The 15,292-nt window shown below is 59.2% G+C and overlaps 3 protein-coding genes across 3 annotated transcripts; all 3 read right to left on the minus strand.

The window, feature by feature from the left end:
- Window positions 1–921: 921 nt before the first annotated feature.
- ACA1_050330 (uncharacterized protein) lies at window positions 922–5,499 on the minus strand (the record flags this gene model as incomplete). Its single annotated transcript, XM_004341930.1, has 8 exons — window positions 922–933; window positions 1,008–1,194; window positions 1,305–1,394; window positions 1,492–1,588; window positions 1,651–1,745; window positions 1,811–3,201; window positions 3,285–4,664; window positions 4,780–5,499. 8 exons carry the CDS (start codon window positions 5,497–5,499, stop codon window positions 922–924), a joined length of 3,972 nt encoding a protein of 1,323 aa, XP_004341979.1.
- A 1,076-nt stretch (window positions 5,500–6,575) lies between these two features.
- Window positions 6,576–10,750, minus strand: ACA1_050340 (K+ channel tetramerization subfamily protein; the record flags this gene model as incomplete). Its single annotated transcript, XM_004341931.1, has 9 exons — window positions 6,576–6,760; window positions 6,822–6,938; window positions 7,014–7,087; window positions 7,160–7,575; window positions 7,657–7,740; window positions 7,816–7,899; window positions 7,977–8,038; window positions 8,105–8,457; window positions 8,577–10,750. 9 exons carry the CDS (start codon window positions 10,748–10,750, stop codon window positions 6,576–6,578), a joined length of 3,549 nt encoding a protein of 1,182 aa, XP_004341980.1.
- Window positions 10,751–11,912: 1,162 nt separating this feature from the next.
- On the minus strand, window positions 11,913–14,974 carry ACA1_050350 (major facilitator family transporter, putative; the record flags this gene model as incomplete). The annotated part of the gene is made up of 15 exons (XM_004341932.1): window positions 11,913–12,050; window positions 12,210–12,346; window positions 12,420–12,486; window positions 12,565–12,687; window positions 12,751–12,792; window positions 12,815–12,821; window positions 12,917–13,020; window positions 13,226–13,427; window positions 13,513–13,660; window positions 13,746–13,844; window positions 13,924–14,052; window positions 14,140–14,235; window positions 14,343–14,458; window positions 14,573–14,649; window positions 14,753–14,974. 15 exons carry the CDS (start codon window positions 14,972–14,974, stop codon window positions 11,913–11,915), a joined length of 1,707 nt encoding a protein of 568 aa, XP_004341981.1.
- Between the last annotated feature and the right edge of the window lie 318 nt (window positions 14,975–15,292).

Genomic DNA, 15,292 nt, shown 5'->3' on the forward strand with positions numbered 1-15,292 from the left:
TGGCCTGGGACTGGGCCTCGGCACGCTTGGTGGGCGTCTGGAAGGTGAAGTGGAAGATGCCGCCCTCTCGTGCGTCCTCTCCGTTCTTCTTCCCAGCTGCGCGGCACGAGCGAGTGGATTTGATTATTATTATTATTTATAAAAATAAAATAAATAAATCGAAATTGAAATGCATGGATAGATTACCTGGACGGCCACGCTTCTTAGGTGCGGCATCAACGCATTCGTGACCGCGATTCAATCCCACACAACGGCGACATGGCCTCTGCCTGCACACACAGAATTAATCTGCTGTTGCCATCTCCATTGAGATTGCAGCAGAATTAAGATATACCCGTCACAGGCCGTATGTGCAAGGCGGCAAGCCTGGCATGCGACATGTCGCACTCCGTATTTCTTTGATGTGGTTTCCTCATCCATTGCGCTCGCCATGTCTGGTTGCTTGCGGGGAGTTGCTTGGTGTGGTGGAGTTCTGCCAGAAGGATGCGGCGGGGAATTCTTCGAAATGACTTTTCCCCATTAGGTCAAAAGCCCGGCTCGTTCCGCCGGATTTCCGTGATACCGATTAAAAAGAGCCAATGGCATCTCTCGCCGAAGCGACAAAGAGAAAAGCTGTGGTCGGAGAGAAAATGCAAACATGTGAAGATGGAGAAGGCAAAATGAAGAAGGGAGGATGGGATGTGGCTGTCTGCTGATGAGGTGGGCCGCGTAAGGTGGAGGTTGACTGTTCTCAGTTGCTGCGTCACTGGCGGGCCAAAGAAGAAGAAGGAGACACTCGTCTTCGCCAGAGGGAGGGTTGTCGTCGGCAGAGAGTGGCAGGAGGGCACGCGTCGGTGCCAACAAGTGTCAAGTCGTGCGTATGTACAGTTGTGGCGCTCTCGAGGTTGGTCGCTGTCGAGTTTAAGTCCGATCAGGAAGCGCTCAGCCGCTCGTCTGAACGAAGAGAAAACGAGACGTAAGAATCGGCGTTCAGTTTGAACCTAATGGGGGGGGGGACAAAGCGTTACCGTGGAGTCGCTGCTATCTTCTTCGGTGTCCTCGCTTTCCTCGCCTTCGGTTTCGCTCACCCACTTCTCGATCTCGGCCTCGAATCGGAACTCATCTTCGTCGTCATCGTGGTTCCTCTTGGTCTTGTAGTTGCGCTTGGCTCCAATCTGGCCAGAGCCGTAGTGGTGGTTCAAGCCCTCGGTGCGACTGCAGGCCAACAACCTGAGATCATGGACACCAGGGTGTGAGTCATGGGTTCATCCTAAACACATCGCACGATCCCTGCCAACCAGAGAGAAGAGGGGCAATACCAGGACTGTCGGATCTTCTTTACGCGGCGGGCGTTGGCGAAGGCCTGGGCCAAGGTCAGAAGCGAAGTCGCGACATAGCAGCTCAGGCGACCCTCGCTGCAAGAGATAATAGAATAAATACGGATTGCGATCCGAGAGTGAGTGAGTTCTACCGCTTTACGGCGTTGAGGCCAAAAAGGGTGAAGTCACGAACCTGTCGTATCTCCTCTCGAGCGCGACAATCAAGTCGGGCTTCTGGAGCTTGCGCGGCCTGACGTATACAGGTGCTAGGAACTCCAAATGGAAGGCGCCTGGATTGCAGAGCGATCAGGAATGGATCCACACACAAGAGTGGTCAAGAACAACTACGAACCTGAGGCATCGGCTCGCGACTGGGGAACGGCCAGAGAGGGGTCGTTTTGAAGCGAACGAAGACAGCGAGTGAGGGCGAAGTCGAGGCTAGCGCGCCTGTTAGGAGGACAAGTTAGCTGCCGCACGTTGACATGCCAGCCCACGCGATGAACGAAACGTACCTGGCAGTGTCTGTGACGAAGGCGAGTTCGTCCTTGGTGTAGGCGCACTGGTCGAATCTCTTGCAGTTGGCTTTGTTCTTGAGGACGTGTTCGGCGTTGAGGTAGATCTTGACGCCCGGTACGACGTAGAGGTCCTGCACGCTTTCGAAGTAGCGCGGCGGCGACGGCAGAACGTCGACGATGGTGCGTGGGGTCGAGGCGGTCGACGACGAGGCGGAGCTGGAGTTGCTCAGGCCGTACTTCTCGACCAGAGAGAACTCATCGCTCCAAGCATGGAATGCCCAGCGCTGAGGTGATGCGTAAGGCCACTCGGAGTTCCTGGTGAAGACGGCGTAGAGTGGCTCCTCGTCCTCCTTAGTGAGGCTGCCGAGATGGATGGCACAGCGCTCAACACGCCGCCCGCCGAGTTGCTTGTCTCTACGCTCAGCGGCGGTGAGGAACGTAGAGGGCTCCTCAGTCACGGTCGCTGCAGCGAGGAAGCGCACGATGTACTTCGGCACGTGCGGGGGTGCTTCGTCGACGCTTCTTCTGCCGTGCAGCTCCGCCTCGATGCGCTTCTCCTTGCGTCCCTGGTCGCGGTAGCCGTTCTCGGCGTCCTTCTTCTGTCGCTCGTCCCGCAGCATGGCTCGCTCCTTGCGCCGCTGTCGCTCCTTCCTCTCGCAACGCACGGCGCCGCGATTCTGCTCCTCCAAATATTCAAAATGGTGGCATAGGTAGTCGTAGAGCATCCCACCACGCGAGTCCTCGCGATCCCGGCCCGCAGGCTCGTAGTTCCACAGGTCGCGCTCCTCGCTGTCGATCATGCTCTTGAGCTCGGCGAGGTTCTGTACGAGGTCGGGGAAATGGGCGAAGGCGAGCAGCCGAGGCTCCTCGGTGATGACCATGTCGTACGACGGGGTTGGCTCAACCTTGCCGGTGCGTGCCTTTCTGGCGTCGTCCTTCTCGACTCTCCGCTTCTGGTCCTCCGTAGCCGGCTCGACGGAAGGGTGCGGGAGGAGGAAGTCCTGAAGAGTGTCTTGGCTCTGTAGATGAACCTCAATGCCCCGCTTGAATCGGTAGAGCACGCCCATGTCGTTGGGCCTGAGCAGGTGGCCGCGGTCGTCGCCACCCTCGGCGGCCAGTCTGCATTGCTCCTGCCACAGTTTGTGCTTGAGCTCGTCGACGGTGGCCGACAGCGGAGCGATGGTGCGGAACATCTCCTCGTCTTCGTCTTCGCCGTCGTAAGTTCGCCGCCTGACGATCCGCAGCGTCACTCTAGCGTCTCGGGCATCGAGGTCCGTAGGCGGCTTCTCCGAGGCGACGCTGCGCAGGAAGGTGGCCAGCCATGGGCTGAAAACTTCATACTTGTCTGCCAGCAGCGCCCAATCCTCTCGAGACACGGCCTTAGGTGCCTGTTTGTGGCAATGGCGGAGTTAGTGGTTCCGTACAATAACATGCGCACACAGCAAATGAAGAGGGCGGAAGGAAGAATGACCTGCTTCGCGATCTCGCGCACGAGGTCACGGGCCGTCTGGACTTTCCGTTGAGCGAAGCATGCGAGAAGTATCCTATCTGCCAGGTGACTGTCGACCAGGCCGTCGCCGAGCATGTCGCGTAGCTCCGTCCGCATCAGCTCCTCCCACTTGGCCATCGACCGCTTGCTTCGCATGTCGTCTTCGCACCGCTCGCTCGCATGTGCTACCTTGGCGTCGAAGAGCAGCGTGCGGCAGAACAGCTTGGTCTTGCGCGTGACACCCGAGGGCTTACCGCCAACAGCGGCGCTCCGCTTCTTCGCTCCCTCGCCGTGGGCCGCGGACGCTTCGCGAGTCTTCAGGTATTCCTCGTAGGCGTGCGCGAGACGCGTTGCTTTGGCCTTGGCCAGAAGTGGCGAATCCCTGATCTTCTTGAGCTGCCCGACGATCTGCTCGTCCACTCCCTCGCGACCGCCTCCCAAATCGACGGAGGGTCTCCTAGCGGCGGCGGCGGCGGCGGAAGCGAAGGGCGGCGGATTAGGGGCGGGATAGGTGGCACGCAGCAGTTCCGGTCCTGAGATCGTTCGAGTCGGCTTCTCCAGCGGTCCTTCCCACGAGAAGTGGCGGGTGGGCGGTCGGGACGCCACCGATGAAGGGCGGTACTGGTGGTGCGACGGTACGTAGACGCCCGAAGTCGAGAGGGAGAGCGGCTGGGCGAGAGGCTGATGCTGAGCATGATGCGGAGGGAGAAGGTGTTGCCCCGAGAGCGAGAGCATGCCGTCGGCTGAGTACGAATGTTGGTGGTGCGAGGCCGGTGCTGTCGGCGGAGGCTGGGCTGCCGAAGCCGATGCAGGATACGACCAGAGCGAATAGGGAAACGCGTGCGAGGAGAAGGCCGAAAACTCGTCAGAGGAGCGGGAGACGGGGATGCCACCGTTGCTGCTGCCGATCGCGGGCCTCTCCACCAGCCCACCGCCATCGAACCCGGGTGACTCGTGCTGTCCACCTCCCGACGTGAGCGGCGGCGAGTAGAAGTGCGGCGACGTGTACGGTGGAACGGCGCTGTCGGACTGTTGCAAGGCGTGAAACGATGATGACGCGGATGATGGCGCTCCAGGTCGTGTGGCGCTCGCTGGCGAGGAGACGAACATGGATCCCGAGAAGGAGTCTCTGGGCGAGTGCGGTAGCGATGAAGGCGGGGTGTTCGAAGGCGACGAGACTCTCGACGAGGAGCTTGACGATGGGCTCGATGATGACGGACTGCTGGGCAGCGACGAGTGCATGGCGATCGAGAAGGGCGGGGCCGTGGGCGAGAGCGTCGACGATGACAGGTAGGGGTGCTGAGGCTGTACGCTGTCGTCCATCGCCATGATCCCTGTCCTTCCTCCTCCGGCCGACATCCCCTGCGCAGCACGTCACACAAACCGAGAAAGCACAAGACAATGTTGGAAGAAGCCCTCAAAGTAGCGTCTTGTGGTATCTGGTGCCCTAAAATAGCGAGGTGGAAAGGATAGGTACCTTGAGCGAGAGGGGAGGCGCTGAAGCCCGCATGGGGTTTCTCTGAGGGGCGGGAGCGGTCGTAGCGGTGCGGGTGGGGACGTCGCCACAGGACACGTGGGCCGCTACGAGGTACGAGGCCGCAGCGGGCAGCATGTGTCGATCTTCACGTCTATACTGGTCGAAGACGACGGTCTCAGCGTTGGGCGACTTCTTCTGCTGCACGAGCACGACAGGTCCGCGCAGGGCCGGTCCACCGCGGATGAGCTTGGGCACCCAGGGATTGGTGCGCCCCTGGCTGCATCGATTCTGGTAGATGAGGCAGAGCCGCGGGAAGGTGAGATGATCCTCCTGGAAGTACCACTTGAGAAGTCGATCGCCTCCCGCAAAGATCTTCCTCGCGAAATCGTTCTGTCGCAGGAAGGCATTCGTGAACGCCTCGTGCTCCTTCGGGTAGGTCTTGCAGAAGAGATCGACCTCGATGGGCTTCACCTTTTCGTCATCGATTAGCAGCAGCACCGTATTTCTCTGACCTCCTTGCTGATCTCCACCTCCCCCCAGCACGCTGCCGCTCTTCTTCTGCTGTTGCTTGCCCTTCGTCTCTTTCTTCGGCGACGATTTCGTTCTTACTGGCACGTTGCCGCTCCCGCTCCTACTCGCCCAGCTGATGTCGCTCGTCTCCGAGGTGTTCGCGTCGTAGTGTTCGCCACCTTGGTTCTCCTTCTCGCCTTCGCGTTCCATCATCATCAGATGATGTTGATGTAGCTGCTGCTGATGTAGTGCTGTGTCCTCCATCTTCGTCCTTCACTCCGACGCGCGGTGGCCTCGTCGCGTAGTGGATGCCGAGCTCTCGCGTGCCACCTCCTCCTTCGTGCACCACTGAGTAGTGCTGTCGCGGCCTCTTCGTCTTGTTCCTTGCGCTACTCGGTGCCTAGTTGTGGAGCTGTTGCCGTGTTCGCGAAGGTGCAGTAAAAAGAAGATGTGAGCGTATTGGCAGGCGACCAGACAAGACAAGGAAGACATCCGCCACCTCCACAGCTTCTCGTGTTTGGTGGTGGAGGTGGTGCAGCAAGAACACAAGAGCACAACCTCGTACCTGCAGCAACTTCAGCAAGAATCGGTCAGCAGCTGTGCCTGCGACCTCCTCCCTCCTTGCTTTCTTTCTTCTCTTCTAGAGCTACGCGCGTAGCACGTCGCGAGCTGGCTTGACCCGACGTCTCGAAGGGCAACAGAGAAGAGAGCACAAAAGACAGAGCCAGGCCGGCTGGCCGTTGGGCAGAGCTTGGCTGGGCGGAGCGGCAGACGAAAGTGCCCAAACAATCAGCCCGCCTTTCTGCTTCTTTTCTCGCCCAATAATTTCATGGGATACCGGAATGCAGCGCCCAATTAGAGGGCCGGTGCGAAAGCGGAAGGTGGGGCGAAGAGGGTGATGGATGGCGACACTCTCGCGACGACAGGCCATCGACAGGTCACCGGATTGATAAGGACCGGGACAGAGAGTGTCGGCCAGGCGAGATGCAGACCAGTTTCCCACACCTGGCCTTGCTCTTGGGCTTGCTGGCCAGCAAAACCGGCGGTTCAAGTCTGGCACCAACCAGCTGCACCACTGCGGTAGTGGTCTGGCCAATCACAATACAGGGTGGCATGTGCCGATTTTACCCTGTGACACGCACGATGCGATCGTGTGTCTGGTGGGTATTGTATTTCAGCAACAAACAATAAATAAATAGATCACAAATAAATAACTGTTACTCCGTTGTGTTGAGTTGACTGCTATCTGTCGGGGGTGATGGAGCAGTGCCTTCTCTTCTTCTTCTTCATGGGGAAAAGGGTTCCGTCGAGGCGCTGGATGGTCGCCGTGAGTCCTCGGACGTGAGCGAGTCGAATTCGTCCTCGGACGTCAAGCCGACGTACTTGTCCACGAAGCACCGCTTGATGTGGTCCAACTGCGAGAGAACGAAGCTGTGCACCCTCTCCGCCAGCGTGTCCATCTTGCTCGTCCCTGTTTTGTATCGATGAGCCGACAACACGACACGAACTTTGCCCTTGAGTGGGCGACTTACCAACGGCGAGGAAGTGAGAGTAGACGAGCTCGATGGGCTTGGATTCCTCGTCGCAGTGGCTGAGCGACTGCACGTGAAGGATTGGCGCCTCGTCGGGGAAATAAGGGGTGAACGAAACTGCGCGCAAGCAACAGACGTGTGTGAGCACAACAACCTCATGGATTCTAGCCTCCAGCCAGCCGGCGCGCGTACTCGATAAGAGGAACAGGAAGGAGCTGTCAAAGTGGAACGTGATCTTGCGGTAGTCTTCATCGCATTCCAATGGACTGACACAACACACCGCGGTGAGTATAAAGAACAAAGAAAGTGACTGTGATGGCGGCGACGATGCGCAGTACCTGCCAAAGATCTTGGACGCGGATCGGCAGAACTCCTTGCGCGGGAGGAGCGACACGTAGTCGAGGAGGTTGTAGAACTCGCACTCGAGCATGAGCTCCTTGCGGTCGCCGGCCGATTCGGGCCACACCATGGCGCCCGTGCGGAGGAAGTTGAGAATGAGCCGGAAGTGCTTGGCGTCCCGGTCGATGAAGTAGCCCTTCTCCTGCTGCTCGGGCGGCAGCGAGCAGAAGTAATGCGACGTGAAGATGAGGCAGAGCGTGCAGTTGGGGTACTTGCGCAGGGTCTCGATCGACGTGAAGAAGACCTCGCCGCCGATGTTGAGCTTGATCTGCTTGTTGGGCGTGATGAGCTGCGTGGCCATCTTTTGCTGTGACTCCCACAGCAGCCGCTCGAGCTCGAGCTTCTGCTTCTCCTCCTGCATTTCGTAACGAATCGAAGTGTGAGAACTGGCCTCGCTGTGGCGGCCATCATTATGACTGCTTGTGTGGTGGCGTACATGTAGACGTGCGAGTTCGATCTTGAGGATCTCATTGACAGCCTCGGTCTTTGCCAATCGATCGATCTTGTCCGTCTCCAGGGCCTGTCGAGCCAGAACAACGCCGCCACGTCAACTAAACAAAATAAAATAAACACATCGCGAGGGGAAGAGCTGTACGTTGGACGAGTCGCTGAGGAGCTGGGCGAGCCGGCTGGAGCAGGAGCCCCCAGAAGACGACAGCTGGCTGCGGCACGACTTGGTCTACGTAAAAACCACATCACTCGTGTCAGTCCGCAGTCATGACCCACGGGAGAGAGGCATTCATTGCACACACATACCCTCGTGAGCGAGTAGTCCGTCTTCTCCTCCGGTGACTCGGAGTCCTCTGTGATGGGTCCGGCTGCCGTTAGTGGGACCCAATGGGCGAAATTGGGGTGGGGGGGGGGTGAAAGCCGGCGCCAAGTACCAGAGCCAGAGTATTGGATGCGGCGCGAGGCGCTGCCTCGACGCCGGCGCGAGGGCGACTTGGACGACAAGTCCTCCTTGGACTGACGTATCTGGTCTTTGTTCTCCCTCTTGCCCTTCTTGGTCTGCTTGCTCTCCTTGTTCTTCTTCTTGGCCGCTGTGGTTGTCGCCTTGCTGGGCGAGCCGTCCCGCGACCGACCGCGCTCGGCCGCCTTCTTCTCCGTCCGGCCTCGCCTTCGGAAGAAGCGGCTCGTCACCGTCTCCATGTCCTTCTCCACCTCCGTCTCGTGGTCCGACTCCGAGTCGCTCGTGAGGTTGTCGATGCTCGCGCTCACATTAATGTAATCTCCATTCCTAATCACGTTTGCGTGTGCGGGGGGGGGGAAGCAAAAGCGAAAGCGAATGACAAAGAACGAAAACGAGGCGTGAGTCACATCAGGCATGCTTAGGGGGTGGGGGGATGGTGAGCGTACTGAGCGGCGTCGCCGATGGAGGAACCGTTGGGCGAGGAGCCGTTGCTGCCGTAGGAGAAGATGAACGGGCGCCTGGTGCCGCTGTTGCCGCTCGACAGCGACGACTTCTTGCGTCCGGCGGACGAGGCCGCGGTGCTAGTGGTCGAGTAGGAGAGTGATGACGTCAGCGACGTCGTCGACGCGTTGGCCGCGGCCAAGAAGAACGAAGGCGGCGAGCCCAGGGACGACGAGGCGGAAGATGATGTTTCGCAGGTTGTCGCGGTCGTCGACGGCATGAGGGCCAGCGGCGACGACTTGGGGATGATGGTGGTCCCCTTGGCATTCTTCGCATTCTTCATCTTGGGCAGGGACGACGACGAGAGGCTCTTGTTGCGGAATGAAAAGCCGAGCGAGTACTTGGGCCGCTTCCGCTTCACCTCCGCCGTCTGCGGGTGGTCGCCGCTGTAGGCGCCGCCGTAGCCGTTGCTGTTGTCCCTCCGCCGCTCCTCCTTCTCACGCTCCCTTCGCGCCTTCTCTCTTTCCTTCTCTCTTTCTTTTTCCTCCTTCTTGCGCGCCTTGCGGTCGTCCTTGACCGCGGCCGTTCGCTGCTGCGACCGGGCGGTGGTGGTCAGCTGACGGCACTCGACGGCCGACGACGAGGAGGAGAGGAAGAAGCGCGACGCCGACGTGTTGTCCCTGTCCCTGTCCTTGTCCTCCGACTTGCGGCTCTTGCTGCTGTTGGCCCGCTTGCGGCCGGGCGGCGTGGTGCGGTCCCTGTCGCGCCGGTTCTCCCTGCCCTCGTTCTCGCTCTCGGCCTTCTTGCTGCTGCTGGCCTTCTTCTTGCCCTTGTTGCTCCGCTTGAGCTCCTTCTCCTTCTCCTTCTCGCGCCTCTTCTGCTCCTTCATCTCCTTCTCCTTTTCGCGCCGCTCGTTCTCCGGCGTGCGCGGGACTCCCTGGCTCGCCGCCGGCTGCTGCTGGAGCTGCTCGGCGCGGAGGAGGTGGACCCGCTTCCAGCTCTCGGCGTTGGCGCCGTGCCACTCCTCCTCGGAGAGCACCTCGGACAGCTCGAGCTCGCGCCGCTTGAGCTCCTCGAGCGTTAGAACCTCGCCCACGCTCCGCACGCCCTGCGAGGCCTCGCCCTTGTTGAGCAGGTTGGCGTTGCTGGTGCTCGGGCTGCTGGTCAGCTCGCTCAGGCACTGGTGCGAGCCGCTCGAGTGCTGCGACTGGTCCAGGCGCGCCGACGACAGCGGCGACGACGCACAGCCACCGCCGCCCAAGCCCGCGAACGACGACAGGTTGAACGAAGTGGTGGACGAGCACGACGACGTGGGCGAGATCGAGCCCGACGGCTCGAGGAAGAACGAGAGCAGGTGCGGCGGCGGCGACGAGGCCGTGGCCGACGACGAGGCGATGACAGGGTTGAAGCCGCGGCTGCTGCCGTAGAGCGAGGCCGACGGCGACGACGTCGTGGAAGACGACGAGCCGTTCTTGATGAGCGGCAGCGGCAGGTGGGGCAGGTGGTGGCTGTGGTGGTTGTTGAGGTACGACGTGTTGCTCACGTAGTGCTGCAGATGCTGCAGGTTGAGCACCGGCAGCGACGTGGTCGACGACTGCGACGTGTAGAGGCCGCCGCTGCCGCTGACGCCGTTGGTGCTGTTGGCGCAGCTGCTGCCGTTGGAGGAGGAGGCCAGCGACATGGCGGTGCCGTTGGCGACGAAGTAGCCACTGCCCCGGCCGCTGCTGTCGCTGTCGCCCATCTCGTAGGTGCTGCCACCCGTCAGCCCGCGCTCGCGCACCAGGTTGAGCAGCTCGTCCACGTCCAGGTGGTCGCCGCCCGACGTCACCGTCACCGCCACCGCCGTCGCCAGGTGAATGCCCTCCTCCTGCTCCTCCTGCTCCTCCTCCGCCCCCATCTTTCCGCTGTTCTCGACCTTGTTGCAGGCCTTCTTGTTCTTGCTCTTCGAGTTGCGCCGCGCGATGCTGGGGCTGCCGCCGTTGGTGCTGGTGGTGGCGGTGGTGGCCAGCGCCGCGGCAGGGTCGTTGGCCGCAGCGCGCTTGCTGTCCTTGCGGCGGTGGTCGGCGCCGCTGCCCAGCGAGTTGAGGCCGGACGAGGAGGAGAAGGAATTCGAAGAAGAAGAAGCCATGGTGGTGGCGGTGGTGGCAGAGGCGGGAATGGGGAGCGCCAGGGCCGTCATCGTAAGCCGTGCCTCGTCAGCTGCTCCTCCCTCGCCGCCTCCTCGTGCGTCTTCGCTTCGTTCGCCCCCCGTCCTGAAGAAGCTGCCCTGGTGCAGGCCACCAACGTCAAAGGTAAATAAATAGGAACAGAACAAATAAATAAATAAATAAATAAGAATAGAGGAAGTGGAATACAACACAACAAGGGGAGAGCAACACAAGAGGAAGAGATGGTGAAGGAAGTGGCAGAAGAAAGGGGTGAGGTGGTGAAACCAACCACCAGCACCACAGGTATGTCAAACACGCACGTGCGTTACTGCGGGCACCACGTGGAAGGCATATAAAATAATATTAAAATCCGATACCGCAAAAAATAAATGTTAATCTTGCCACAATCCCGCAGCGGATCGGTTCAGGGCGCAAGAATTATAACTTTGACGAGTTTGGTTGTTAATCGGAAAAACCTAACGGATGAAGCGGGGAAAATGTGTACCGATTGAACAGACTGTAGGGCGGCCCTTTTGCTTGCGGTTAGGTGATGATGGAGGACTTGTTTGCCGCCTTCGCGAACCGACTCTTCTTCCGCTGGTGGTGTGGCGTGTCTGGGCGGTGCTGAACCGCAGAGAGCCGTCGCTTTTCGCTCTTTTTGGTGTTCTTCAGCTCAGACCTTCTGTCCTCAACCTTCCTTCCTTTTGCTCCTTTGTCGGCCGAGTTAGTTCTGTTCGCTTTCTTCTCCTTGTCTGCAGTTGTGGGCTGTAACGCCCCAATTTGGTGGTGTTTGGTTGGGGCTGTATCTCGGTCGCGCGGAGTGGCTGATAAAATTACGGGCTGGTGGCTTGTGTGTTGGTGAGTCTTTGCCTTGGTGGTTCGATTTGTCTCGCTCTTCTTCTTCTTGCTACTTACTCCTTGTCTGATCTTGGGTTCCTTCGGCTTACGGGCACGCGTCTGCCGGCAACGGACGACCAAAGAAGTCGTGTCTGCCGGCAGGTGCCTCAGGTGTGGCGACGGTCAACTCCAAAACCAGCAAAATTCTCGATTTTATAAATAGAGTAAAGTTGGCCCGCACATTCCCCAAATTCCGTGTAGCACTGTTTTTGGCGCGGATCAGACATGCAGACCGCCAGAATGAGCAGAGCAGAGCAGATCGAACACGTTTGTTGCGTGACCGGTGGCAATACTTCATCACGAGGCATTCACACTGAGGGTGGAAAGGTTGCCCGTCGAGTAGCGCAGGGAGGGATCGTCTTCGTCTGCGGCGGGGAGCACGGCGTCGTCCTCCTCCCGGTTCACCGGCGGCGCCACTTCCTCGAGCGATTTGCCCTGCGCGGCACGACAGCAGACAAAATCAGAACCAGCGCAGCGATCGGTGCGGTCAACTTATGTTGCTCTTGCCGAGCTTTGGTCGCCGTTGGCCTGCACGCACATGCACAATTGCACACGCACACACGCCACATGTCGCCATGAATGCACACGAGGTACCTCTGCATTGACGCCCAGGAAGAGCACCACAATTGCGGCGATCATCATGAGCCCGGCGCCGAGGAGGTAGCCGTAGAACAGATGCCACCGGTCCTTGGAAGACACCAGCGAACCAAAGAGGGTTGGACCCACCAGACCTGCACGCAGCGCATGTCGTGTTAGGCCATGACCACGCGACGCAAGCAGAGTGGCATTGGGGCGACGTTGTACCTCCCACACCAGTGCCCAGGGAGTAGAAGATGGCGATCGACATGGCCCTGATCTCCAAGGGGAAGACCTGACCACGGCATGGTCAACCCGCGCTGCTCGAGGAGCGGAAGCAAGCAAAGCAAGCAAAGACGGCATGATATGGTACCTCGGCGATGGTGAGGTAGGCCGACGAAGAACCGGCGGAGGAGAAGAAGAAAATGATGGACCAGCAGACGGTCTGCGTGACGGACGTGAGCCAGTCTTGTGTGAAAGCCACTCCGGTGATGATCTGCACCAGCGATCGTGTGAGCTTTCACGCGCAGACCACTGACCGGAGCACCGGAGAGTGTACCAGCAGGATGGCGGACACCATGTAGGTGATGAAGATCATGGGCTTTCGACCAACCGTATCGAACAATCGACCTGTTGAATGTTGTTGGCGTTCAGGCACAGTTTTTGGAGGGAAGCAGTGTGCCGCAGAGGAGACACATGGGATGTTCGTACCGATGGTCACGGACCCCAAGAAGTTGCCGAGAGCGAAGGGGATCAGGAAGAAGCCGATGTCGGCCGAGTCGACACCATAGAAGTCCGTGAGGATCAGCGCGTAGGTGAAGAAAATCGCCTGCACGCGCCGCGAGTGACATGTGAAAGCTGCGTGAGCACGAGACAAATGGTTGGGTGACGAAGCAGAGAGGGAGGGCATCAACGCACGTTGTAGAAGAAGGCTTGCGAGATCATCTAAAAAAAGAGAGAAAGGGAGAGCCGCAGCGGTTAGTTACGCACATGCAGGGGAAACTCTTCGAAGATGTGACGACGAGGGGTGGTACCAGCGCGAGACTGAGGAATGCGCGTGAGAGATAGTTATTCAGGATTTCGCTTACGATTTGAGGGAAGCTGAGACCGCCGATCTTGAGGGTGAGCATCTGCAGGGGCATCTCCAGGGTGATGTTCTTCTGCCGCTCGATATTGGCCTCGATCCTCCTGACGATCTCTTCGGCCTCGTGCAGTCGATTATGAGTCATCAGCCACCTGTGTCGTGAGGAATTACACACGTTTGTCAGCGGCCAACGACTGGGGTAAGGAGCTGAGCTGAGCTGAGCTGAGATGTTCGGACCTGGGGCTCTCGGGAAGGAAGAGGCGGGTGATGATGATGAACAGGCAGATCACAGCGCCGATGCCAAAGGGCAAACGCCATCCCAGGTTGGTTGGGACGATCTCCTCGTCCAAGAAGAGGAGCGACGCCGTGGCACCGATAGCAGCACCTACGCACCAGCAATAAAAAAACAACCGCGGTAAATATAAAAGGTGTTGACAGGAGACGGAGATAGGCGTGGTGCGGCCACGTACCCATCCAGTAGGACCCATTGATGGCGAGATCGACGATGCCACGCACGCGTGCGGGGATGAATTCGTTGATGGCGCTGTTCATCGCGCTGTATTCGCCGCCTGCATGTCGCCCGCAACGTGAAAAGAAAAAGGTGAGATCGCTGCTACTCTTGGCTGCCAGGGAGCGGAGTGACCGCACCGATGCCAAGGCCGGTAAAGAAATTGCAAACGAGGAAGCTGTAGTAGTCCCACGAAAAGGCGGTGGCGAAGCTGGAGCACAGGATGATGGCCGGCGTCACCACGAAGAACTTCTTTCGTCCGTACTTGTCTGTGCACAGCGCAACAGAAACAAGCTCTTGAGCCGCGCATCCGCCGAAGCTTTTGGGAGTGGGAAGGAATGAAGGAGCCCACGTACCGGCCAACCAACCGAACACAAGGGATCCGAAGACGGCTCCCGCTATGTACACTGTCCCGATGATGCCCACCTGCTGTGAAGAGATGCCCAAGGCCGCTGCGTTCGTCACAAATCAGACACAGCCAGTCATGTCAGCCATTACAAACGCCGCAGGTGATAAGAGTCGCAGGTGTGTCGAGGCACTCCTCCACTCTGGTGCGTACATTGCTTCTTCAGAGTATCGCCGATAATGCCCACGGTTGTGACCTCGAGCCCGTCCAGCACCCACGAAATGCCCAGGGCCAAACACACCAGCCAGTGCCATCGACCCCACGGCAACCTGATCCCTCCCACCCACCACCACGACCCCCGAGCACAGGTAGTCAGTACTCAGCGCCGCTCCTCCTCTCAGCTATGCGCGCGGCGGGCAGCTGCCGCAATGCTGCTGCCGTACCGATCCATGCGCGCAGGGATGTTTGTGCGTATGTGGAAGCCGGCTCGGGGTACAAGCCCTGGCAAGGCCTCGGCGTCCTGAAGTGTCCAAAAACGCGGCTGTCAGCACGAACGAGCTAGCGAGTACCAAAGAGGCAACGTTGACGTGAAGGAGGGAACAGCAGAGCAACGCCACGCGAACCTCGACTGCGCCGTGGTGGTGATGGGCCTCGCTGCCCAGCAGTAGGTCTTCGGAGGGTTCGACGTCGGACGTGCCGGCGTGCAGCTTCTGCCGCGCCCTGGCCTCGTCAGCTTCGGCGCGGTGGATGAAATCATCGCGCTTTAGGGTGTCGTCGTCTTCGTCCTCATTGTTTACGCTCAGGGCGGCCCACTTGTGGTGTTCGTCCCAGTTTCGATCAGACATGGTCTCCCTGTCGCAGCAAAAGTGAGCAAACCACAGACGAGGGGCATGACGCGTAAGGCTTGGGCAGTTACCTTTGGTAGCCTCCACAGAACGTGCGCAGTCAGTCTTGATGATTGCAATCCAACGTGAGGAGAAGATGGATTGAAGGTTGGTTGATTTATGCCGTGTATGCGTTGTGAGATTCTTGGGCAAGCGTGAAAGGCACGAGCCTTTGGTGGAACGTGCCGTGATGGGTCGTCGCGCCATCGCCTCTTCGTCGAGCCGCCTCGCCGTGCCTTCCCTCTTCGTTCCTGCTGAAATTTCTGACTTTTTATTTAT

Source organism: Acanthamoeba castellanii, assembly GCF_000313135.1.
Source record: "Acanthamoeba castellanii str. Neff unplaced genomic scaffold scf7180000084589, whole genome shotgun sequence".
Classification (NCBI taxonomy): Eukaryota; Discosea; order Longamoebia; family Acanthamoebidae; genus Acanthamoeba; species Acanthamoeba castellanii.